Source organism: Ricinus communis, chromosome 4 (assembly GCF_019578655.1).
Source record: "Ricinus communis isolate WT05 ecotype wild-type chromosome 4, ASM1957865v1, whole genome shotgun sequence".
Lineage (NCBI taxonomy): Eukaryota > Viridiplantae > Streptophyta > Magnoliopsida > Malpighiales > Euphorbiaceae > Ricinus > Ricinus communis.
This window is the reverse complement of record NC_063259.1, coordinates 27,391,138-27,417,623: the sequence shown is the minus strand read 5'-3', so window position 1 is coordinate 27,417,623 and position 26,486 is coordinate 27,391,138. Positions and strand designations below refer to the sequence as shown.

General features: G+C 33.5%; 3 protein-coding genes across 9 annotated transcripts; 1 reads left to right on the top strand and 2 right to left on the bottom strand.

Annotated features, from left to right (window-relative positions):
* Window positions 1-4,045: 4,045 nt before the first annotated feature.
* LOC8266388 (probable Ufm1-specific protease) lies at window positions 4,046-9,950 on the bottom strand. 4 transcript variants are annotated; one of them, XR_007215469.1, is made up of 15 exons: window positions 9,628-9,949; window positions 9,173-9,532; window positions 8,646-8,917; window positions 8,400-8,487; window positions 8,085-8,260; window positions 7,062-7,152; window positions 6,439-6,564; window positions 6,274-6,321; window positions 6,107-6,183; window positions 5,776-5,864; window positions 5,553-5,664; window positions 5,320-5,422; window positions 4,849-5,080; window positions 4,551-4,624; window positions 4,046-4,448 (listed from the first exon to the last, which is right to left on the bottom strand). XR_007215469.1 is itself a non-coding variant. In XM_002511227.4 (14 exons), the coding sequence occupies exons 1-13, from the start codon at window positions 9,806-9,808 to the stop codon at window positions 4,851-4,853; spliced, it is 1,953 nt and encodes a 650-aa protein (XP_002511273.1). In that variant the 5' UTR covers window positions 9,809-9,949; the 3' UTR covers window positions 4,454-4,624; window positions 4,849-4,850. The 4 variants fall into 4 exon arrangements, 2 of the variants coding, with proteins under 2 accessions (XP_002511273.1, XP_025014784.1); XR_007215468.1 differs by having other exon boundaries at window positions 4,551-5,080; window positions 9,628-9,950; XM_002511227.4 differs by lacking the exon at window positions 4,046-4,448 and having other exon boundaries at window positions 4,454-4,624.
* Window positions 9,951-10,373: 423 nt separating this feature from the next.
* Window positions 10,374-18,092, bottom strand: LOC8266389 (protein STICHEL-like 2). Of its 4 annotated transcripts, none has more exons than XM_015723539.3 (8): window positions 17,957-18,092; window positions 14,045-15,694; window positions 13,741-13,960; window positions 13,153-13,338; window positions 12,825-13,034; window positions 11,539-12,283; window positions 11,102-11,159; window positions 10,374-10,640 (listed from the first exon to the last, which is right to left on the bottom strand). In XM_015723539.3, the coding sequence occupies exons 2-8, from the start codon at window positions 15,626-15,628 to the stop codon at window positions 10,566-10,568; spliced, it is 3,078 nt and encodes a 1,025-aa protein (XP_015579025.2). In that variant the 5' UTR covers window positions 15,629-15,694; window positions 17,957-18,092; the 3' UTR covers window positions 10,374-10,565. The 4 variants fall into 4 exon arrangements, with proteins under 4 accessions (XP_015579025.2, XP_002511274.2, XP_048228798.1 ...); XM_002511228.4 differs by lacking the exon at window positions 17,957-18,092 and adding an exon at window positions 16,013-16,981; XM_048372841.1 differs by lacking the exon at window positions 17,957-18,092 and adding an exon at window positions 16,295-16,981.
* A 5,737-nt stretch (window positions 18,093-23,829) lies between these two features.
* On the top strand, window positions 23,830-25,998 carry LOC8266390 (probable pectate lyase 18). Its single transcript, XM_025159378.2, has 4 exons — window positions 23,830-23,990; window positions 24,096-24,845; window positions 25,115-25,253; window positions 25,374-25,998. The coding sequence occupies exons 1-4, from the start codon at window positions 23,878-23,880 to the stop codon at window positions 25,593-25,595; spliced, it is 1,224 nt and encodes a 407-aa protein (XP_025015146.2). The 5' UTR covers window positions 23,830-23,877; the 3' UTR covers window positions 25,596-25,998.
* The last annotated feature ends 488 nt before the right edge of the window (window positions 25,999-26,486 follow it).

Genomic DNA, 26,486 nt, shown 5'->3' with positions numbered 1-26,486 from the left:
GCATGTTTTGTACCGGCTATTGCTCGTCCCTTAACCGGTTTAGGGTTTTTATACAATGAATTTGATTACTAAAGTATCCCTGTTCATTTCTCTACACATATTGGATCGGTGGTAGCGGCGGTTGGCGTTAGCGGCGGCGGTCGTTGAATGGCTAGCTATTTGGAATGCATACCGAGATAAATCCGAGATCCAGTCACATAGCGTAAAAAATATTAGAGATTGCCTTCAAGTAAAGTGGGAGATCATACTAGTTGATTAATTTAATAATTCAATTCACATACTTGAATAAGTTTTAATAATTTTATTAATTAGATTGAACTGAAATAAAATTTAATCGAATTTGAACTTTTATTTTAATTTTCTTTTCATATAATCGTCGGGTCAAATTAGAGTAAATTAAGATGAAAATATTGAAGTTAAAAGATAAAACTCAATTAAGTATTAAATTATGAAATTTGTAATGAGAATGTCTCCACCGTCACCACCGCCACTGACGGTGGAGACAGTGGGACCAATTTTAAGGTAATAATGGTGGAGGCGTCTATTTGGGTGGGGGCAACAGTTTCAAAGTGGTGAGAAAGAAAACAAAAATGAACTATCCAAACTAAATTAAACTCAACCAATGGTTTTTCTTTAACTGGTCGACCAATACTCCTAAAGAATGAATTACATTCAATTTAAAATTTAATAATTAAAAAAAATATAAATATAGTATGAATAGAACAATAAAAAGGGTGTAATAAAGAAAAGGTTATAATATAAAAAGCTATATATAATCAGTTTGATCTGTTTTACCGAGAAGGTCTATGGTTCGAGTCCGTATAACCTTAAACAAAAATAAAGAAAATTAAAATTAAAATAAATAAAAATAAAAATTTCTTAAATAATATTATTATTTAATTATAAAATTAAATTAATAAATATAATTTAACGTTTAATTTATAATAAAAAAATAATAGCGAATTAATTATTCTTAGCATCATATAATTTAATACTATAATTGATATTACTATTTATAGAATTAAAATTTTATTATACATTTAAAAATTAATTTATTATTAAATATTATTTAAAAATTATTTTTAGAATTAGAATTCTATTTTAAAAATAAAATTAATATTATTATCTGATTAAAAAGTATTTATTAGTTAATATAATATTAAAATATACTTAATATCAATATTTTTATGATAGAATTAGTATTATTTGAGTAAAAATTATTTATTTTTAATAAAATTAAAAATATTATTTATTAATTAACACAATAGTAAATATAATAAATATATTTTTTAAAAATTAGAGTTAGTATTTAATTATAAATGTAATTTATTAATTAATAAATTAATAAAAAAATTATAAAATTAAATATAAAAAATTATCTAAAACATCTATTTTAATATTTCGTTAATTCTTTTTTCTTTTCAAATATTTTGATTATTTTTTAAGAAGACAACACCAACTTATTTATGCACTCCTTTAAAATAAGAGTATATATCAAATCTAAGATAATTTATTTTCTAATAAATTAGTTTTGCATTCAATGTATTCGTATTTTGCAATGGCAATTACAAAAGTAGTAAATAAAATATAATCTAAAATAGTATCTTATGCCAAATTTTCTTTAAATAGCAATTTGATACCTGTAAATCCCAATACTTGGATGCCATGCACAAAAACTCTTAAATTTTTCAGTTTCACTCTTCGTATGTCCTTTAATTTCTATTTTATTTTATCAAATTCTTATATTTTTTATTTTTTATTTTTTAATAATTTTTTAACATATTTTATAAAAAAAATTATTTATTTTATTAAACTCTTATATTTTTATTTTTACTTTAATTAAGGACTATTAGATTATCAAAAATAAAAATACAAGAACTCTATAAAACAAATAAAAATTAGAAAACTCAGTAAAACAAAACTAAAAAATTTAAAAGTTTAAAAATACATTTCATCAAAAAAGTAATAATAATAACAATACGCCACATGCCGGCTAGGAATAACATAATGATAATATGTGATGTAAAAGATGCATCCTTCATGGAACATTATGCTTTTTATATGAAAACTACATGCTAAAAGAATTTATAAATAATTGATAAGGAAATTATATGTGATATAATATTATTATTTTCTTTTGATATCAAAGAAGAGATATGTTGAGTTTCAAAAAATAAAAGAAATTAGTAGATTTCTTAAGAAAAGAGAGTCAACATGCCATGAATATACAGTACGGATAGCTATTTTTAACGCTCGGTGTAAGAATAAAAATTCACCTAATGCAAATGATATGATTTAAATCGAAAATTTTTCATTCTAAAAAACAAACGTTTTTATATTAGGTGTAATATTACTGTCTAAAATTCTTCTCCATAGCATATATTTGGTTACATCATAAATATATGCACAATTAAAAACCAAAAGAATTCCGAAAAGAATGTCATTATCATTGGCTTCTTGCTAGAGAATGAGAACAGACCACAAACCACAATGACAGGCATTCGACAGCAGAGGCTTATCCAAATCTCTCCACTCTTTCTTCAAATTCCATCACCTTTACACCATACAAGCTTCTATCGATGTCAAAATAAAAGTTGTTTTAAAATGAAAGGGAAACACAACAAATTCGATAACCGAAGCATTTCCCAAAATGAGTAGTTAGAATTACATAGAATTGCATACCTTTAGAAAGTGAGCAATCTCCGGTCTAGCCATGTGAAATGAAAAATAATACCATACAAATGTGATTCTATTCTATATGCTAGAGAATAGCAAATTAATTATGAGTACATATATATAGTGACAAATAAGAAAAATCACACATGATAATTTATAAAAATTATATAAGCTTATAATTAAAGTGATGCACGTTCAATAATAGTTTTATTTATGATTTTTCACTATGACGGTATTCATTTGCATTATCTCTCACCTGTCTAACTTCATTTCAGAGATCTTTCTTTCAATAAACAGTTTGTATATGTGTTTGTTTTGAGTTTAAAATTAAAAAGAAAGAAATTGGTCTAAAACCCATTATTTTAGTTTCATCAAGGAAATGAAAAGTTGGCCTAAATAAAAGTTCAAGGGCATTTAAGAGGAGTGAGTGGGGCAGTAGTTAATTGACAGTGAGTTTTGGATTTTTCACCAGTTAGGTGGAATTTTATTTTAAATCTATGGATTTTAGTTATATCTTAGGCAATAGTTATTTTAAAAGAAATTTGCAAAATTTATGATTTTTGTCAAAATTCATTGTTTACTTGAGAAAACTGCCATAAAATCTATAAATTTTATAAAGTTGCTCAGCTATTCAAAATGAGAAATTCGGGTAAATTGCCTAGCTGATACCAAATTTTGAGACTGTATATCAATTTGATATCAAGACTTTAATTTGAATCAAATTAGTACTAAAAGTATAGAAAAGTATATCAATTTAGTCCAAATATCCAATTTCCGACAACAAATGGTGACGTGGCAAGCTAAGAAGGTATATTCTGGTTTTTTCATCCCCTCAGCATGTGCCACGTCAATTAACTTTGTCTCCTCAGTTTGCCACGTCACTATCCGTTGTGGGAAATTGGACATTTGAACTAAATTGATATGCTTTCTTATACTTTTAGTACCATTTTAATTCAAATTAAAATTTTAGTATTAAATTGATATACAGTCCCAAGTTTTGGTACCAGCTGAGCAATTTATCCGAGAAATTCTAATTACTCTCATAAAAATTAAATTTTTATAAAATCTCTCATTTTAAGAGACGAGGATTATGATTCAAAAGAAAAATAAAAATAAATGAGAGTTGTTGCAACTTTTTATTTATTCCACGAATGCTCTTAATATCCGATGATTTGATCAACATATTAAACAAGAGAGCACGGACAAACTTTTTAAGTTAAAACCTTAGGTCTCGTTTGAAATGAGAATTTGGTAGTCCAATGAATTCATGAATTCTATTAAGATTCGCCATTTGGTTAAAAAAGGAGACAAGAAGCATGATTTTGTAAATTTGCTCAAAAAGAAAAATTCTAAAAACTCAAGCAGGATATGAATTTGTATGAAACCCCTCATTTCGATAATTGAATGATTGTTTCAAACAAATATTTTTGAAGTCATTATATATCAAACAAGATAATATGAACAAATTTAAAAAATTAATAATGTACCCTATAACAATTATTTTCTATCTCCCTTCTCAAAAAAAAAAAAAAAAAAAAAAAAAAAAAAAAAACAAAGGAAAAGAACAACACACACAATTTATTTCTATCTCGGTGCCGATGGCGCGCAGCCAAATCACAGGGTCTAAGTATCCAGACCGCGATGGTCCAACAGTATTGGGTATTTTTTGGAAGCTTCGTTACCTTGGAAGAGGGGAGAGTCGATACGGAATCATTTTGGATCAAACAATAGTCGCCGAGTAAAAGGCGTCTCAAGAAAATAAGTGAGCACAGCTGGGGACATTCAATTGAGATTTTCATCATTATTCAAGAATGTTTTCTACTTTTGTATATCTTAAATTTTTCTTTTGAAATCTTAGATGAACATGTACAAACTTTTTTATATGAATGAAGATAACTCTGATTCCCACTCAAATTAACAGCCAATAAGCCGACTTCTCCAAGATCACCTGCCAAAAATAAAGTACGAGCCGGTATAAACCCAAACAAATGCACCAATGAGCAAACACTCTTAAGCACTTCACTGCATTCACACAGAAATCTCAACTCCATTTTAAGGAACTATTTTAAAGAAGATATTGTCCGATGCCGATGGCCCTAGTCTAACTTTCTCCTTTTGACATGCAATTAGTATGAAGGTTCGGTTTATATATCAGTTTGGTAGTATAGTCACCTCTAAACCATGTTGGGCCTCTGTGGCAGCAGAAGATTATAGAACTTGTCATGCAAGAAGAAACTCTTTCCTTTGCTGTCAACAGCTTTTTTCCATCCACACCATCCGCCATTTATAATTTTCTTGTGCTCATCATTACCAGTATAATGAGGATCTAGTATCAGAAATGCACAATCTCCACTGACTTCGTTGTAATGAACTCCCAAAAGAGTGTACGCAAGAACACCACCACCTGTTTAAGGAAATGCAAGAGAATCATTTTTATGGTCATTCTCTTTCTTATTTCTCCTTCTGCTTCTCATTAGAATATCATATAAAATCTGAGGCATGCTGTGGTAAAGCTCAAAAGACTCCTAAGGTTTAACAACCAGGACACCACAATGCGATATGCTGCAATCTTCAGTCAATTCATCTAAGAGAGCAGCATTATTTAATGCCAGTATATGGAGAAAGAAATTTTATATTACTAACCGATCATAATGGGTGTTCCTTGAGTCTCAAAATGCAATGCCAGCTCTCTACATTTTTCAAGAAGCTCAGCTCCTGATCTCACATTTATGATCTTGCTAGTTACCTGTCAAGTCCATTCACAAAATTTTGAGAATTTTTTTTCTACGCATATTTATTTCTGCATAAGCAATGTGCACCAGAAATTCTTCATATTCGCCGTGAAGGATGCTAACAGAACCAAATGGCACACTTACACCCAGAAGTTTATCCAAAACAAAGCTCAACTCTATAGCACCAATCCAATCACGAGACCCAATAAATGAAGGATCTTTATCCCCTATCTCCACTAGAGATTGCTGTATTTCCCTGCAGATTGTGCTAGGTTAAGAAAAAGATATTGATGGCGAAAACGAATTCAATCATAGCAAATAATAATCTTAGAAACTGTCACATTCCCAATGATTGACCTTTTCATACCTATGAGAAGGAACTTCAATGGAAGTATAGTGCTGAAGTCTGAACCATGAAATGATAGTTTGCAGAGAGCGGTAAGCACAACCCCAGCCCTAACAAGACATGCATAGAGGACAAATTGACAAGGACAGCAAAAGTTAAATAAGATTAATGATCAAATTAATTTCAGTTGCAATAAGTCGACCTCCATACCTAACATAATTGTGTTCCATAAAAAGCTGATATGATAGGAGAATATCAGCTTATGATCAGAAGATTGATGAGAAACTATCAATTTACCAATTATTTGTCCAACTGTTAAAATAATTCTTGATCATAAGTAAAGTTTCATTACCGAGTCATCAAAGCCATCTTGGAGATAGTGATGGTAGTCATAAGAACCTTGAACTAGAGCAACAATCCCTCCGGAAACTGCAGTAAGATCATGTTTTAGAAAGAATGGTACTAAGAAATTGCATGACTCGGGGAAAATAGATAAACAAACAAACAGCAGCCACTAACCCCCACTACTTGGGATCCCAAGATGCACATCTTTAAGCAAAGACAAGCCTGACATTCACCACAAAAGTGTGCGAAGTTAGTCCAAAAGATAACACAAATTATCAGCTAGAATTTCTCCCTCAACTATCTAAGCAGATCGTTTCCTGTTACAAAGTGAATATTTACCTTTTCGTCTTGAATTTCCTCCTGAACTATCCTTTGCAGTAGAGAAATCCAGTGCATTAGCAACTCTTAGAAGAGGACGATCAAAAGGGAGCCCCAGCCTCAAGTGTAAGGACCTTCTGACCTCAACTGCAGAAAATAAGTTCTAGAGAATTAATACTAGATTAAGAATCTCAGTATCTCACACATGATAATTACCAATAAATTAAGAAGAGACCAAACTACAGTATGCATACCATTCCTCTCTAAAGATTTTCATCTATCAAACACGTTCCCATTTTTCTCATAAAAAACGCCCATAAATACTGGCGTCCAACATATGCAATGGAGGCTTTTTACTGATTGCCACCTGGCGATAGGTTTGTTTCTTTTAACATATTAATCAAGAGGTCAAAAAGGAATTTCAATTATTTTGGCGGTTCATATTTCTGGTATGCTACTTAGAAAGAGTTGAGAATAAAAGAATCTATGCTAGTTGACGTATCATGGCTCGCGGCCTTCAAGGATGAAACATGATTGTTCCTTACAAGGCTAAGATATTATAGTTTTCGCATCCATAACATGTACATAATTGCATGTCGGGCACAGAAAAAAAATTTCTAGTATTCATACCACTTAGCACTCACCTTGTTTCAGTTCGGTCTCCCCATAATTGAGTTCATAGACAACAGTTATTGGATGCAAAAGCCCAGGAGGATTAAAATGGTATGAATGTAGCTGCAAAGAAAATAGAATTAATACTTATTTGTAGAGAAATAAAGATGAATACATATAACTCTGGCAAAAGTACTAGCATAGTAACAATGGGATGTACAAAACCCTTGTACATAATAGAAGAGATTATGTCAATCTGGATCTGTAGAATTGGGAAGCAATTGTTGCAAAGATGTGTAGATAAGATTATGTGGTGGCAAAAGCACACAACTATCACTTTTTTTTCTTATTTTATGGTCATGCTATATCTGGTATCCTCTCAATAAAGATTCAAGAATTCACCCCTATTTAGAAGAATCACCTTTTGAATTTTAAGTTTAAGAATCCTTAATTCTGTTCTATCAAGAATCAAGGCTCCAAAAACTACTGCATAAACTACACAATCTGGCTGCACCTGAAAATAATTCTCTAAGGAGGGAGGGGTTAAATAAGAATCCAGGACTTGCTGCAAGGTTCTGAAACCAAAGAAAGTAAAAGCTAAAATTGATTCTATCTCAATAACTTCCCTAGGGTAGTTATGAAATTCTATGGATATGTTGCTCGACTTGGTGTAACTTATCTCTTTTAATTTTAGTAGCCAAACTACATTAGTGTGTGCATACTGGAAGACAAAAGGATATGGTGAATCCATTGGGATAACATGTACATAAAGTAGAACAATATTATAAGGATTAGGCATAAACAAGTGATGTATGGAAGTTGCTTGGGTAATGGTCTAGAAAAATCTTCGAGTGTGAACCATCGAGTTTAATGATTTCAGAATGCAAAAGTGTGACCTTGACCATGTAGGAACATGAAGCAAAAACATGGAGGATGGAGTCAAAAATGGAAAAAAGAATAATTAACATTTTTAATAGTTATATTTGCACCTTGAAGTTATGGGTTAGAGACCTAGCCATAGTAAGACAGTAAGACAATAAGAAAGTTTTTCTTACCTGTGGATGTTCTGCTAAGAGATTAGGCAAGATTGCTTTCTTCATTGAATGTAATTGGTCAACTAACCCTGGGATTATCAACTTTGAAACAGCATATATCAGTGAAAGATCCTTGTCTGCATAACACAGCACATCTAGCTCAAAATGCACGACTAGAAATCTGGCATCTCCCAAAGCTGAAATCAAAGAGTGAAATTTCCAAAGGATTCAGATAGATGTCTACTGAGAAACTGTGACTATAAACAAATTATGTCCCAAATGCACTGAACCTATATGAAATACTAATCAGACCTATGTTTGAGATTAAAATCATACCTGGAAAATATTCCGCAATGGGTGCCACAGACAGTGGGGACTTCTGTGACCGATTAAGCAGAACAGTCACTAGGATCACATCTGCATTCTGAGCAGAAAAAGTTTTCACAAAATTGAATGTATGGTATGGCCAAGCCATGCAAGACAAGCTGAAAATTAAAAAAAAAAAAAAAAAAGAATAATTTGAATGCTCTCATAGCTGACATGCAAATTAAGGCACAAAGAACTACATATGCTTTCTTTTACCTCTGCAGAAAACACTGTTGGAGAAGATTTGCTATTCAAACAAAAGTCTCCACATGTTAATACTTTTGCATCAGAATCTCGTGAAGCTTCTTTATCCACAAGCTTAATATCTGAGAGATCTGTCTTAAAATCCAATCCAGTACCACATATAATGGCAGGTGCAGTTACTTCTAAAGACTCGTTGCTTAATCTTTCTACCATGTATACAGCCTGTGGATCTTTTAATTGTGCAACAGCTGCTTCCGTTGCACACAAAAACATCTTCTCTGCATCTGAGACACAATAGCATAGCATTATCCAATATATTACAAGCGCATACACATCCTAGAAGAATCCATTGATGTATACAAATAGCCAACATGAAATCTAGGAATTCAAATATATGCTGTAAAATCCGAACAAGAAATTATCAACTTAACTAGCAGCAAGTAGTTTAAAAGGTGACAGCTATACAAAACCTAGCATTTCCCACGGTTGAGATTATAACTTAATATGCCATGACTACAAGACACGAAAGCAAAACTTACCAAGCGGATTGTTTACAGGAACACAAAAAGGTAACTTAATAGGAAGATGACATCGAATCAAGCAACCTTTCTCCCAAACATACTTCTCAGGATGATCTTCATAAATAACAGAAGCAATAGATTCAATACTCGTTAAATTGCCACTTCTCGAAACAAAAAACTTAGTATCACCACTATCCAAGTCAGCAACTGCTCCAATCACTCTTTTCTTGCCCAGTTCTCTGTCATCATAGAGAATTTTGCTAAATTCGAAACCAGCATTTATGGCCTCAGCAGCAAGTTTTTCTCCATCAGAGCTTCCAGTAATTATTAAAGCTCCGATCACATGGAATCCATTCAGTAATAGTGCTCGGATTTCTTCTGCACAATTCACAACACAAGAAAAATATCACAATTTGATGAATGTGTTCTTGTGTTTTTTCTGAAACCGAACGGATAGTTAGTTAGTCAGCTACCTGATTCTTTGTTGTAATTTGGAGAGAGAGAGTTTTCGAATGTGTGGATGCATCTGAAAGTCGAGACAATTGTGAATGGCGGGAAAAAGGGTGATCCGATTAGCCATTGGAGTCCTGCTTCTTTTCTGGTGATTAGTAGCTTAGGGCAAAGAACTCTTATGCTTGTATTTTCGGCGGCCATCTCTTCAGCTCGTTTTCTATGCTTGAAACGACGCTGTTCAGTTCCTTTCTTTATCGCTCAGAGCAACAAGTTCGTTACTCGTTGCAGGTGGAGTTTGTTTGTTATTACAGATTGGGCTTTAATCACCGGGCTATTGGGCTGGAATACTCTCATTAAGCTTCCAAGGAAATTTGGGTGTTTTTCTTTTATTAGCTTTCATTTTCTTATGAAATTCCTTTTTTAGTAATTATTATTAATAATTAAAAGATTACGGGTGATGTCATCTCTAATAATTGCCAAATTTTATAGAATATTGCAGATTCTAATAATAAAAAAATAAAATTTTAATTTAAATAATTATGCGCACTGTACTTTTAAAAAATTATTTAAATTCATGATATCCCTTAATTTTGTATAATATTATATATAATTTTTTTTAATATTCATTATATCCTTGCGATTTTAGAGCAGTTCATGGCAACTGGTATCGAGTTCGATCGGGGTTCACACAGTTCAACCCGGCCTCGTCATCACTTACCCAATTCGAACTCAAACAACTGAAATCAGTTACTGACTGTACAGAAAGGAAACGAAAGTGTCAGATTTGGCTACTTATAGTTATATTGTTGTTTCTGGGCTCAAATGGAGCAATCAGAGAGCACAAAAATTCTGCAACATATGCATATATACATAAAAAAGAAAAAAACAATATCGAGCAGTTCTGTCGCCTCAATGCAGGGGGTACAAAGAAACTACTGAATCCCCGTCAGGCAGATAACTATTTTGCAGAGGCACAGGGAAGAACCCACCTAGCTAAGGGTGACCTTCGTCGGTGATGTGTCAGCTGCCAAGCCTGCAACACGAGAAATATATTTAATGTTACATTTAGAAATGGATATTTTAACACATTTTGAAATATTTTTTTCATTAAATATGTTGAACAATATTATTAAAAAATAAAATTTACAAGCATGTTAGATTAAATTGAAAATTAAAAATATTTAAATATTAAAAAAAAATAAAATTTAAATGCCTGTTAGATTAAATAAAAAATTAAAAAATTAAATTAATTAATCGATGCGTTGCAATTTCATTAGTATAAATATGTATTTAGCCACTTGGTTTTATTACGATGACTTGGGCATGTTTAATGCACAATATGTGGTTGCCCGATACAGTAAATTAAATTTCGGGGCAGGTAAATAGACAATGATAAAATAAGGATAAACCCACAGAGAACTTATTGAGAAAGAATACTAAGTAGAAAAGAGAGAGTTCCTGCAAGATTGATTGTCAAGAGTTGCATATTTTTACCTTGCTCTGAGTAAATGTCGGTGTCCTCCAACAAAGAGCAGCAGAGTTCTCGGTCAAACTGCCAAAAGACATAAAGACTAAATCAAATACTTCAACAGGATGTTCTCAGAAAAAAAAAAAAAAAGGGGTACTTCAAAGGGTGTTCAGAAAATATAGGTAGCAATCTGACGATTTTAAGCACCTGTTCCACATTGAATTTCATCTTATAGACCGAGTTATATAGAACAGGAAAAGACTTCTGCTCTATACTTCTCTTATTTTCCTTATTTAGAAAGAATCCTTCTAATTTTAAGATCTTGATATCAAACAAAAATTGAAAACTTGATTTTAGCTAAAATTTCTTTCTAGTGGCCTTTTCTTATACTCCAATACAATATCACGATTGGAGTCTTCATAGTTTCATCGTGTGTAAGATGGAATGCTTCAAGAACTCTTACCCATCCTCACTTCTGGAGTTGTTGGTGTCATTGTTGCTATTTAAGACGTAAGAACCATTGGTAGTGCTGTTGCATGTTTCAATGGATCTCTTCGCAGGAAAAGAAAGTGCAAGCTTGTTTGCTTCTTGGTTACCCATACAAACTATTCGAGAATGGTTGGTTGAAGGTAACCTCTTTTGGAGTCTCAGAGTTCTAGAAAAACAGTTTGGCTGCTCTTCAGTTTCTTCACTGGAGAAAGTTTCGTATCCAAGGCTGCCTCCCTCTTCCTTTAAAGAATCATTCCCATATGCAGGAATTTTCAATGTATCATCTTGCAATGATCTGTGAGATGAATTTCTCCCAATGCTCAATACATTCCCTTCATTATTTCTCAGAGCCTTCACCACATCCACTCTGGGAAAGATGTAATGCGGCATTTGGGATCTACAATCAGAAGAACACGTTAAAATAACTCTGTCCCCTTTTATAGGCTTTTCAGACATATGACCGGAATAATCAGAGTCACTTCCGCATTCAGTAGGTAACTGTGACCTCCGTAGCACTCTGCGGGAACAACTAAACAAACTAAAAGGTAGCTTCCTCAGTTTCTTACACTTCAATGCAGAATCACAAAGTACAAGATTAATACGGATTTCCACATTTCGACCCAAAATAGACTGCAGCGCACTAGCTATTGTCTTCCATGACTTCTCAGCCTTCGATACATAGTCAGGACGGTGGAATTCCAATTCAGCTACAGCCAGATCTGAAATTTCAGTTGTTGCTCGGTTATTACTTGTGAAACAGAGATAAACATAAATAATGAGATGACGAAGGAAGAAGGCTTCACATTTACATGCAATAGTTTCAACTGACAAGGACAGAAACAAAGTATACATAGTTCAGACTTCAGAGAGGTGTGAAAAGCAATAAAAATTTTGCAGCACATTGCCATGCAATAAAGTCTTATATTGTAGCTTGCCAACATAAACAACTGACTGAGATAAAAGCAAGTTGCATTAAACAATAAGCAGCCACGAGTCCATTAGATTGCTAAATTTACCACTGATTAATTCATATGGTGGTCTAGTGCAGTTTTGAGCACATCAAAATTAATTGTGAATGATGATTTTGAGTAGGATAGAAATTTGGTCGTATAGCTTTTACAGATGATCCAAGACACTATTTTTCTCCATGCTTTCTACGACTTGACAATGTTCTATGCAATCTGGATCTACTACAGTTGACGCCTTAAATAGCACAGGATGCTTAATGCTCAGGAGAAAAGAATTACAAGATGCTTGTACCTTGATTTACACAAAGAGAAGACAATTTCCCTTGTTTCCCTAGAAAATTCCTGAGAGAGTTTGATTGGCACAATTCTGTAGCATTCTTCCATATGGATTCCAATGTTGCTTTACAATCCCCCCCGTTATGCAACTTGCCATCTTCACATGAACAAGGAAGAAGAAGCTTCAAGCTCTCCCCTGTGGATGATGTACTGCAAAAATCGCCATCTGCATCCAGTGGACTTTATCATGAAAAGCCATGCTGACATTGGAAAAGGAAATCCACTGGAAAGAACACAGATCAATGAAGAAATCACTAATTAATGCTATTGAACAATATCCTGACCTCTGTCTTGTGCATTTCTTATAGAAGGATTTGGATCATTCGCATTCAGGAAAGGAGCTTCAAGAGAGCTCAACTGTAGAAGAGCTACAGTAAGCCATGTGCTTTGACTTTTGGACATTCTCAGTTGCTTCTCAGTTTCAGAAAGTACTTTCAGTGCATGACTCAGCCTCTGCATGTCTGCCTCAGCTGTGCCGTAGAAGCTTGAACCATTAGCATGAGATAGTGACAAACAAAGATGAAATAAGGAGAAACACAAGGAGCATATGTTCAGCTTGGATAAGAACATGAAGTCTAAAGAGAGCAACAATATTTAGCTAGTCAAGCAGCATGTGATCTGGTTGCATACTTTTAAGCACTACTAAACCGCCATTAGCATGATTGAAGACCACATATCAGGGATCTAAGCTGAACAAAGAGTCCACTTGTAGAAGCAGTAGGTAGCAAATCATTCTGATCAGATTTTTAATGGACTTCAAACTAAGGGCTTGAATAATAAATAAAATACTTCAATATACTATACTAAATATAACAATAAAATTATTTCTGAACTATAATAAACCAGAATATATACAAGTATATGTTACTTACTAGCATGCCTGCTTGAAAATTTTCTTCGAACTTCAGAACTGTCTTCTTGGCATTTACCAGCAAGCATATCCATTATAATATTTGCCAGTTGTGATACTAGTTGCATAGGATCAATCCGGGACCTCATCAACTCCCTGGCCCTTATAACTGTATTTGAAGTGTCAGATGACAATGCCAAATCCAGCAAATCAAGCAATTCATCATCAGAAACAACTCCAACCTGCACAGTCATAAAACAAACGTCAATATTAGGATGAGAAGGGATGCACACTAAGAAACTTCAGAAAAAAAACCAAGCACTCACAAGCTCATAGGCCAAGGACATTGTGATTCTTTTGCCAAGCAAACTCATTTGATCAAGCATCATTTCTGCATCCCGAAGTGAACCATTCGATTTAGCAGCAATGAAGTCTAAAGCAACCTGATCAAAGTCAATACCCTCTTCAATGCAAATATTCTTCAATCTGACTGCTATATCAGCATCTTTTATCTTTGGAAAATGATATTTTTGAGAATGAGTTACAGCACTTCTTGGCAGCTTATCCAAATGGGGTGTGACCATAACAAAGACCACGTGTTGTGGTAGATTCTCTAGGCTGTTCAGAATAGTTGCCCATGTCTCTCCCTGCAACAAGTGACATTCGTCAACAATGAAAACCTTGAACCGCGAGGAAACTGGAGGAATTGCTGCATTCTTAATGAGGGCTCTAATCCTTTCCACTCGATTAATTCTCACTGAGTCCACTTCTTTAACATCCCTGCTCCTTCCAGAAAAGAATTGAACACATTCTCGGCAGAGACCGCATGGTTTATACTCCTCAAGTGAGAGACAATTTAATGCAGCAGCAAAGATTCTTGAGGCAGAGGTCTTGCCTGTGCCACGGGGACCATGGAAGAGATATAAGGAGGTTACCCTCCCTTGCGCAATGGCACTCAAAAGAGACCTTACTACTACATTTTGTCCCACCAGTTCCTCAAAAGATTTTGGCCTGAATTTCTGACTGAAACTCCTAGGACTTTCATTAGTAATAAGCTTCAAGTTCCTTTGACCATGAGGTATTGTCTCAGCTAAATCCTTCAGCAACAAGGGACGGCCTTCTACATCAGAGTATGGATTTGATTCGCGAAATCTAGGGGTTCTTGTCCAGCAGCAGCTTATGCCACATCCACGGTCATTTTGGACCATGAAGTCAGTGTCTTCATTCGCAAGAAGTGATACACCATAGCTTGATAAAGCATCACTTACAGATAGGCATGGACTACCTACTCGACTCAAAATATCACCCACCATGCCTGATGACTTGTCATGATTCTTGTATTGGGATTTCTTTCTTGATATAGACTGGTCGAAGCATTCTACTTTTGGTGATCGTAAAATCAGTTCATTATTTGATTCTGCATTACTTAAAGGTGTGATGCACGTTAATTCCAATCCTTTGTCCCTATGATTGATATAATATCTTTCACTCAATGACTTTTTCCCAGAAACATCTTCCTGATACAGCACACCATTGTCCAAACCTTCTAACTTCTTGGTCCTAAGAGAAGCTCCCGCATTTTCTTCTCTGGCCAAATTTAAGTTAGGCTTAGATTTTACCAAATCATGTTGCAAGTGAAAATCATCAATTTCTTCATCCCTAATTCTATTAAGACCTGAATTATTCAACCTTGCAAATCCATTATGATCAGAACCACCTTGTTGACAACCGCCCGTGAATTGCAGAGAAATCCCATTAGTCGAATTGGTTTCCCAGTTCACATTTTCTAGTAAAGCAGAGAATTTGCTCATACAATTAGTTGATGGGTCCCTCAGAGACCTCACCCTCCTAAGTGCAATCAGGGTCCTTGAGATGGGAATGTCAACTGAATGTCGCCGCCCATCCATCATTCCTTTTTCACAATTAAAAATCAAACTTCAGAATCCGCCACTATAAAAGGAGCTCGCATTCCAAGCCTGAAATAATAAACACCCAAAGAAGACTGCGTCACACATCTTATAAACTTAAAATCACATATAATTGTGTCTTTATCACATCCATTCTCTGTAGAGTCTAATAAAAGAATAATGTGGAAAGTTCAAGCATTTTTTACAAACAGAAAGAGTTCTCCAGTTTATACATAAACATTATTCGCTCTATAAAACCCTCAAAACCTAATAGAAAACGGAAAGAAATGCAGTACATTTAACAGTCCAGTATTCAAATACTTTAAACTGAAAGGACACAAATTTGAACAAAAAGGACAACCAAAAATACTGTAGTAACAAAATCACCTTTTCTCCTCCAACAAAAGCAAAAGGCAAAAACAACAGAGAACCGTATAACCATTCGTTCTCCAAACTATATCATATATAAACAAAGAAAAACGTCAAACACTCCTCAAATTACTCCCATTTTCCCTTACTGCAAACGGAGAATAACTAAAAAAGAAAATAATAATAAAACAGATAGAGAATCCAAGAATCCAATTCAAACGCCTATATTTTTAAAATAAAAAAAAATGCACAAGAAAGAACAAAATAACACGAAACGACAACGTAGAAAAAACCATAAACCTGTAAAATAGAAATGTCTATATTCCAGCTTCGAAATTAACGAAATTTGAAAAAACAAATAAACAGCGTAGAAAGCGGGATACCCATAAAATAAAAGGAAAACAAACAAAAATCCCAAACCCTAAAGCCCGGGTCTCGAAGGCGGAGCTTTTGAAGAAGAAGAAGAAGTAGATGAAGGTACTGAATACTGAATAGTGATGTGGATAGAGATAGAGAGAGAGAGAGACGAAGCAAGTGGCAAAGTAGTAAATGTCATTAATGACAGAGGGTGATAATAAACAAGGGGCCATTGACAGAGAAAGAGAGACAGCGTGTACAGATAGAAATTTGAGTTTTTTTTTTTTGGTATATGCAGAAATTCTTCTTCTTTGCTGCAGAGTTTTTTGCAGAGGGAGGTGTGGCCTCGACGACTGAGCCTACTTAGAGGGTAGTTTCGTCATTTAAATATTTACGGGCGGTTTTAGTTAGTTAGTTGGTTTAAATTTATAGATAACATAGGCTGTGGCTTTATTTACTTGCGTTTGCACACTCCCCGCCCTTGGCGGATATTATATGTTTCCAGCGGGGGACTATCACGTGCAAGTCACCGGATACGCATTTGCCAATTTATGTTTTTTTGTTTTATTTTGTAATACGAGATTCCTTTTTAATCTGAATTGGCTTCCATCCTCTTATTTTTCTCTTCTTTTCGAACGCAATTCTTTTTCTTTTACAAAAACAAATAGCCATGTTAGTTAGCATTATGGACTTCTTAATGTTAAAAAATATGAACAGTGTACCCTTTCAAAATTCACATCTCAGTAATTAATAATTCATAATCTTTAATAAAAATTACAAATATATAAGATATATTAAACTAATAACATTGCATGTCTTTAAAAAATCATTTATTTATATATTATAAGATTATACAAATTTAAATGTTAAGAAGTGAAATAGATGATTAGTTAATAATTTATATAAATTACAAAAATAGAGTGTTTAGAGAGGGTAGGGTGGCAATAAATGAAAGAAGTAAAGGAAAAGAAGGGCAATGAGTAAAAGTGAATGGTAGGTAACAATGAATTAATTATAGCATCAATCATATAATATGTGCTCTAGGTTTTATTTATTGTTTTTTGAAGATCTCCCTAAACCCTCATTTACTCCAATAAAGCATTCTACTAGCCCTCCTTATCACACCACTACAACTAAAAACAATCTTATCAAACTCTTCCCCATTCCCCACTTTTTATTAAACCACTTAAAAACTAAATCTCAAATAATTTGAAAACAAACTTTGAGGATTATAATTAGCATTTAATAACATCACATCTATTAACACTTTTAGAGGTGCTGACGATAATTATTAGTTTTTTTATCTAAATTTGTCAAAAGGAATTTGATAATCCAATAGTAAATTTTTAGATAAATTAAATAATTTAATAATAAAATATGACCGAATCCCCTAATATAGTTTCACGTGTGATAGTCACATGCTTCACCCTTCACAGGGAAAGAGAGGAGCGTGGCTACGAAGAAGCACCCATGAATGAATTAAGAATATTAAAAATAAAATAAAGTACCTGAAATGGGTCCACAGAAGGCAGTAAAAAGGGGGAAAAAAATCTATGAAAAGGAATAGTCAAAAAAGCTGTGGAGAAAACCAGAAGGGCGTTTCACCTTTGGCAAGCTACAGCTGAACCCAACCTGTTGTATTCATGTTATGTGCGCCCACCCGCGCCTGAACGGCGCTGAAGGCGACTATTCCTTCAGTGTCTCGTGTCTACTATTATGAAGAAGTAGGTTAGGTTGTAGCAGTAGCAATTTGCAGAGCCAGCACACAGAGTCAGAATATTATTATACACATCATATCATATAATACATTACTATTACTTATTTGGTACATAGATGTTGACGTACAGTATATGATAAAATAAATTTTGCCACTCTTTCATGGGTAATAGCAAGCAGTTGTCTTCTTTTGCATCTTCATTATTACATTTCTATAAGTAATTATAGCAACACATAATTGTTTTTCTGTATGATTTTGTTTTCTTCACCTGTTTCATTTTTATAAGAACTTTTTAAAAAAAATATATATTCCGAATGTAATTTGATTTTGCATTGTTCAAGAGTTCAAGTAGTGGATAGTAGATTCCTTTTTATGGGTGTTTTGAGTGAGTGGCCTGGCCTGCAGTTCCAGTCAGCCCAAAAAGAACAGTATTGATGAAACCCATGCACAAATAAATGGGTTGATAATTATACGGCTGACAGATAGTATTGCTGAAACCCATGACTTCAAAGTTGGGCATATGTTCATCTTGTAGTTAGGTATTTGGGCCGTTTAAGGGCTTACCTGAATTTAGACTGCTTGCTGTATTGTATATGATGACTCTTGTCTTATATCCAATAATCCATTGGGCCCATAAATGTAAAAACGTGCACACAACAAACTAAGGGCCAAAACCAATGTATGAAGATTCTACTTCTTGACCTCTGCAGCAGCGGTGCCAATTTGGTATGTGAATATTGAGACACCTAACAAGAAAAAGTGCATATAATTATAGCGCGCAGGTTTGACATAAACTAGCAGACATGTCCCAACATATTTACTTGATTAAGGTGGAACTTACTATCATTTCTCCAGCTATATAATAGGATGGCTTAGCGTCTCAATGATTAGATCTACAATATAAAAAAGAAGGAAAAAAGAGAAAAAGTTGGCTTGATTGAAAACTACAACCCCAGGCCCAGCACATGAAAATAAATCATTGCTGGACATGTTCATTTCCCTATTTTGCATCCTCAAGTCAAGAAGCATTATCAAAATCCCATTTTTGTTGTGTGTGCAGCAGTCCATTATACCAAATTAATATACGCATGGAGTATACAAGCATCATCACCCCAGGCTGTTGCTTTTCTCTTTTTACAGAAAAATGTTATGACAGTTACTTAATTATTCATATTAGTAGATGGAGAGTCTCTTCATTATGATTAATTGATCATACTTTGTTTTTGCATTATCTTGTAGGTTAAGGGATATCCAAACGTTCCTCATGCAACTTTGGAAATGATAATACGGTTCAGCTATGGATTAGTCTTACTTGGACGTTAATAAGTGAGGCTGCACGTATATTTTAATTGTGTCGTCTGATGTGTACTGTGTTGTTGGGAGGTTACATGGCAATTCAAATCAATCCTTAAGGAGACTGATCACCCACAAATATTTATATACCTCTTGTTATGTGCACTGTCGACGAGTTGTTACTGGAAAGATTTCAAATAATAATTTTAATATGGTTGTATCCATTAAATTAATCTTTAAAAACCTTCCCTCCACATAGACACTCTTCGTCCTCTTGTCCCATCTCATGCTGCTATTTGTTTCATACTGTAGTATGTTTAATTATATCGTCAGCATTTTGATGCCTATATTGTTCTTTCTTTTTCTTTATCTCTTAAAGAAAATGGAAGAAGAAAAAAGAGAAGGTTCTACATAATTTTGATATTAGTTCATTATGTCCTAAGGTTTCTTCTTGATTATTCGTTCAATTTTGAGCTACCCGTTCACCGCAAATTAAATTGTCGGTTGAACCCAAAAAGAAACTATTCTCGAAGTCTAAATTCTGACTGTATTTTGATTTGAATCATTGAGAAAACTAAATTTATGAATTAAAGCGAAAAAACTGACCCCTTTTTTTTTGCCACAAAATTGGCAATTGGTTGAAAAGAAGAATTATTTGGGATTTGATGTGAAGTAGCAAGATCCCGCATGTGCAAATGAGAAAATATATTAGTCTGTAGAATAAAAGTGCCACGTGGATTGGCAAATGGACACCACGCAATTTAAAATCACACGCATAATATTATCATAAAATAGCATATAAATCACAGTTTTCTGTTTAGACTTAAAAATATGTAAATATATTTGTTTTTCAAAAGAACCAAGTGGCATGGTTGAGCCTTTTATTTTTAAACTCTACCCTAACTGTTTAACAAAGACACTCACGTTACTTTTGTCCAAAAATTTAATTGATCATCCTCCACTATCCCCAGAAAATCAACTGCTCTTATTCCTCTCCAAATCCATAATCAACGGCCGAGATTCATTCCAGACGACAAGAGAATCATACGAGAGAGGGTATCAAAATCCTCCATGTGACAGGTAGCTTTCAAGGCTAAAAGAAGCAGTCCAAGTCAGCAAATCAACGAGTCATTCAGCCGTCATTGACAGGTGGCATCAAGAGAGGTTACCGTTGAGCCGTGTCAGCATGAAGGACCATAAGGTTTGTTTGTTAATGTGAAATTTCGCCGGGGTTTGCGGCCAGGAATATTTGTGTTTGGAAGGAGAGAAAAGGTAAAGAGGAGAAAAGAAAATGCGAATCGGGCCTACAGAGAGCAGCGAGGTTTGATTTAGAGTGCAAAAGCATGTGCTGGTGTCACGAGTATTTTCTTTTGGTCCAATTTATAATCGATTAAAAATTTTCTTTATGGGAATATGACTAAATTAAATGTTTTCCACTTTAAAAAAATCAATTTCTGATATTCTTCCGTTTGCCTTGAATTGTGTGGTGCAAATTAATTTAATAAATTAATGTAGCAAATGCCTTGCATTATTAAATACTTCTGACGTAGATTGCCTTTCCTTCTATTGCATGTGATATCATTCATCTTGGGTGATTATTCTTCTGTTTTAAAAACAATGTAATAACATACTATTTCTCTAATATTTAATAGAAGAACATTGATTTGGTAAAATATAGTATATCATAACTATAAGTCTCATTTAATGATTCTGAAAATAATTATTGATATATATAAACCTTTGGATAATTAGAGTGCTTTGATTGATATTTACATTTACAAGCTAAATTTTTTTAAATTTAATGATCACCTATAAATATTAACATAAATCTATCATTTTTATAATAAAAAATAATTCGATTCTAATGAATTTTTAGAAGCCATAACATAAATTTTTAAAAACGAAACAATTAAAATTTGTAATGTATGTGTAGTGATGTAAATTTCAAAGAAAAGAAAGGATCAAGTACATGGTTTTTGCTTTCTGCTAGAATCATTGAGTTTAAGTTTTGAAGGCTAAAACCCAAAAAGGGTTATTGCTAATCACAATCTTAACATTGATTGTGGGGCAAAAAGAGAGAACAAGAAATGTGAAATGCTGTCAATTTCACAAGTTAGAAGGATCTATAAAAAAAGAAAATTAAGTGGCTTCCCATATGCAACTTCATCATCCACTTATTTGACACTTTAAATCCCTTCACGATTTTCCTTTTTCCTCTGAAACAAAAGAAAATAATAATAATTCAATGGATAAAAATAATTAATCTTTAACCTTGGCAACCAACACAAGCAATAGCTAGGGACCCATTAAACCCAAAAACTTATTCCCTGCAACTAATTGATATGATATATAATTTACCCATCAAATGTTTATGTGTCTTCCCTTTGCTACAGTTTCCGCCATTGCCGCTGTCAGCTCATTCTCAGCCAACAAGATGATGTGCAAATTACGCATTTTATATACATTAACACAAGTGAATTACAGGAAAAATAACAAATAGAACCAAAATTGAAAACCGGATGATTTCGACATCTATAATTCTAATGTTGGTGTCGGTGTAATTTATTTTTTTGGTTAGACTTATTTTTCTTGTTTTAATTAGTGACGTAGTTACATATATTTATGACTATTAATACATTGTACAGCCTAGTTTTAATAGGTAATAGGTGTACTGTATTTGAAGTTTGCATTATTTGACCAATGCCATGATATTTTAATTAAGGTCGTAGAGAAATATAAAAAATTCAATTTCTTAATGTATTGACGGTGCAAAATGATGCAACAGATGTTGAACTATTATCAATTCCACACTATATATAAATGTATGTATTATTCTGTTCACAGAAACTTATTTTAAAGGTAAATTTTAAAACTAATAAACATAATTCATTTATCTTTCATATAAAACGAATAATTATTTTCATCACTCGTGACCATTATTTCAATAAAAATGATTATTCACATGTTTTGAAACACTATGTTAATACCCAGCAGAATCATACATACCCTATTACAGTTCTTCTCTTTGATTAACCATCAATAATGAAAAAGAAAAACGGGTTTAAGTGTGAAAACGAATACCAAAATTAGGTAGAGGGACAATAATTTGTGAGATGGATCAATATCCTAAGTAAACACATGTTGAACAATAAAGTGTTTCTCTTTTCAACTTTCGATTTTTTACCTCTATCATTATGCATCAAAGTCTATTACCGGTTCGCATTTTCTACTTCTCATTAGGTAAGTTTTACTTTGATATCGTGTAAGAATAAGAAGAAATGCCCAATCTCCAAACTAAACTCAAAACTGTAGATTTGCACTCATGAAGCTCGATGATGGTAAGAAGATCCAAATAGATTTATTAAACTCTAGTAAAATGAATTAATTATAAGGTCTTGAGGTAAAATAGGGAGAGAACAAAAAACTCCAGAACACTAAAAACTAAGAACAAGAACAAGAAAACAGAGAGTTCCCCCTTACAGACCAAGTAAGTTAGGCAATGCCAAAATAAGAGGAGACAGAAGAATTAATATAAAATTCAGTATAAATTTTAATGTCCGGGAAATTTAAAATTTAAAATCATGTCAAAAGATATAGTCTATGGATTATAAGTAAATATTTTTGTACTATTTTTTGTTGGTCCCGAGAGACGGAAGAGACTAAATTAGTTGAAAGATGATTATCGGTTCGATGACATATAATGTCTATTTTTTTCATAAAAAGAGATAAAAAATTATCCGGAGTAAAATATAATATCATAAATCATTTAGTAAAATAATATTAGACTTTCCTGTTTATTATATACACATAACATTAGTTAGCACATAGAATAACTATGACTGAAAATCACCTCATGTTAATACAACATATCTTCACTCAAAAATGTATCTCTCCTCGTCTTAAGTTAATAATTTTAGTATCAGAGGGAAAACTTTGAATTAAGTCTGTGAGTTAAGTGGAACCTCTTTTATTTTTTATTTTTTAAATCTATCGAGTATTGGCACTCTGTAGGAATGTAAAAAGACTTCAAATGTATTTCACTTCGCCAGGACAAAAGAAAAATCTCCTGTATTTCACCAGTCAACAATGCCTAGAAGAGTAGAGTGTAAGGTAACTTTTTTGTTTGACAGGCGGCTGTACAGTACCTGAAGTTACCATTCCAGGGACCTGATATGATGGTACTTTTATGCACCTTATAGTCAGTCCAAGACTCCAAAACATGAAAAAAAGAAAAAGGAAAAGCAGAAGATGGAATTTTTGTTAGTACATGTTTGGTTACTTTTTGACTGTAATTTCTACCCCTGCCCTCCCTCTATCAAAGGCCTTGCTTAACGGCCAAAACTGCCCAATGCAAAAGGGAATCCCGTAAATCCAGAAATCACGAAGCACACCATGGCCCCACTATTATTCATGTTTCATAATTCAAATCACTCCCTTTTCTCTCTTTATATATGCCTTCTTTTCCCTCCATTCTCTCTCACACAACTCTTCAATTTCTCTATTCTCTACACTCAGAATGGCATTCTCTATTTCACTAGCTTTGTTCTCCCTCTTCTCCCTCCTCACCCCTTCTCTCATTTCCTCTTCCCCTGTTCAAGACCCTGAACTTGTAGTGCGAGAAGTACATACGTGAGTAGCTCAATTAAGTCACATTCTATATATTGTCATTTCAATACTTAGTGTATGTGTTAATTACTAATGTCTCTGAAATGTGTTTGTTTTTATTTTGGCCAGGGCAATCCGCAATGCCTCTAGGGCTAGGAGGAATTTGGGGTATCTTTCTTGCGGCACTGGTAATCCTATCGATGACTGCTGGCGCTGTGACCCTAATTGGGAGAAGAATCGCCAGAGATTGGCGGATTGCGCAATTGGGTTCGGTAAAAATGCCATTGGTGGAAGAGATGGAAAAATTTATGTTGTGACCGATTCTGGTAATGACGACCCTGTTAACCCTAAGCCAGGGACTCTAAGGCATGCTGTGATTCAAGATGAGCCATTGTGGATTATTTTTGAACGGGACATGACAATCCAATTAAAAGAAGAGCTGATCATGAATTCGTTTAAGACAATTGATGGTAGAGGAGCTAGTGTTCATATTGCTGGCGGTCCATGCATTACTATACAATATGTTACAAACATTATCATCCATGGACTTCACATACATGACTGCAAGCAAGGAGGGAACGCTTATGTGAGGGACTCCCCACGGCACTATGGATGGAGGACCATATCAGATGGTGATGGTGTGTCTATCTTTGGGGGTAGTCATATTTGGGTGGATCACAATTCGTTATCGAACTGTAACGATGGACTGGTTGATGCAATTCATGGGTCCACAGCCATCACAGTTTCTAACAATTTCATGACCCACCATGATAAAGTCATGTTGTTGGGTCACAGCGATTCCTACACTCAGGACAAGAACATGCAAGTCACTATAGCCTTCAATCACTTTGGAGAAGGCCTCGTCCAAAGGATGCCAAGGTAATAATAATAATCAACTGAATAAAGTAAAGTAATTTATTTTCTCTTTGAAGTCTGGTAGTGGATGTTGAAATTTTTTAAAAGTGATGATAAGGAATTTACCTAGTTTCTTTTTCTTTTAGAAAGAAATAAAAAAAATTGTTGAGCTGTTTAACAATAATTAAACAATATTTATAATATAAAAAATGAATTGTAATAATTCAAATTCAGTCTCTTTCTTAAATACAAAATATTATGGTTTAAGATGTGTTTTTGTTTGGGATATGCAGATGTAGACACGGGTATTTTCATGTGGTCAACAATGACTACACTCATTGGGAAATGTATGCTATTGGAGGTAGTGCAGCACCCACAATCAATAGCCAGGGAAATAGATTTGTTGCACCTGACAATAGATTCAGTAAAGAGGTAAGGACAGAACTACTTTGTGTTGGTCTGAAGTCTCAACTGAATTAACTAACCCAGTTGAGAATTCCGATGTCCACGAGTTCTGGCATGCAACTGAAAACATTAAATTTTTTGGTTCAGGTGACGAAACATGAGGATGCACCAGAAAGTCAATGGAAGAACTGGAATTGGAGGTCTGAAGGAGACCTCTTGGTCAATGGTGCATTTTTCAGAGCAACAGGAGCAGGAGCCTCTTCAAGCTATGCTAAAGCTTCAAGCTTGAGTGCTAGACCTTCATCACTTGTTGGCTCCATAACTGTGGGTGCAGGTGCTCTTCCTTGCAAGAAAGGCGCTCGCTGTTGATCACTGATTGATTGCTGATAGTTGATTGTGACACATTGATTACAACAACATTTCTTAATGGCAAGTTGTTTTGATTATTTAAGTATATTGGACCATCATTACTTAGAATTAGAAGAAAAACGGAAGCTAAGCTGAAGAAAATGTGGAAAATGCAGAAAAGTCCAACACTACGATTTTAGGGCTTCCAATTTTCTCTACATATATATATATATATATATATATATATATATATATATATTTGATCTTTTCTTGATGATTACAACCTCGGCCTGTTACTCTTGGAACCATTCAGGATTCTGTTAAAGAATCTTGCTGGGTTTAGAGAAAGCAAGTCCAGAAGTGTTGATATAGTATATGAATTTATCTTTTCATTTCATATAAATATTAAAAGGTCCCTTCTCTCTGTCTTCATCTTTCTCTTTCTCTTATTACGGAAACAACAAACAATACATAAATTGAATGGACCTGACAATTTAACCAATGAAAACAGCATTTATAAAGTAAAGACAGAAATGAAAAGTTTCGACCATTATTAGTTTCATTAATGTAAGCGACTAATACGAAAGCGACCATGCACCAATATATGCGCTAATAAACTTGACCTGACAGGATGTGAATTCTTTTTTATCTAATTTAGTATATAAATATATTAAATTAAAAAATTATCGATATATATTTAGTAGTTTTAAATAATAAATTATTTATAAATTATTTAAAATTAAAATATAATATATATATATATATATACATATATGTTAATTTTTAATGTATTTTAAGGTTTAAATAAAAAATTATTTTCACTTATTTATTTGTAAATAAAAATACAAATTTTTGAAAACCTATTGGAAAGGAGGGAAAGGAAGAAACAGAAAAAGAAATACAAAAATGCCC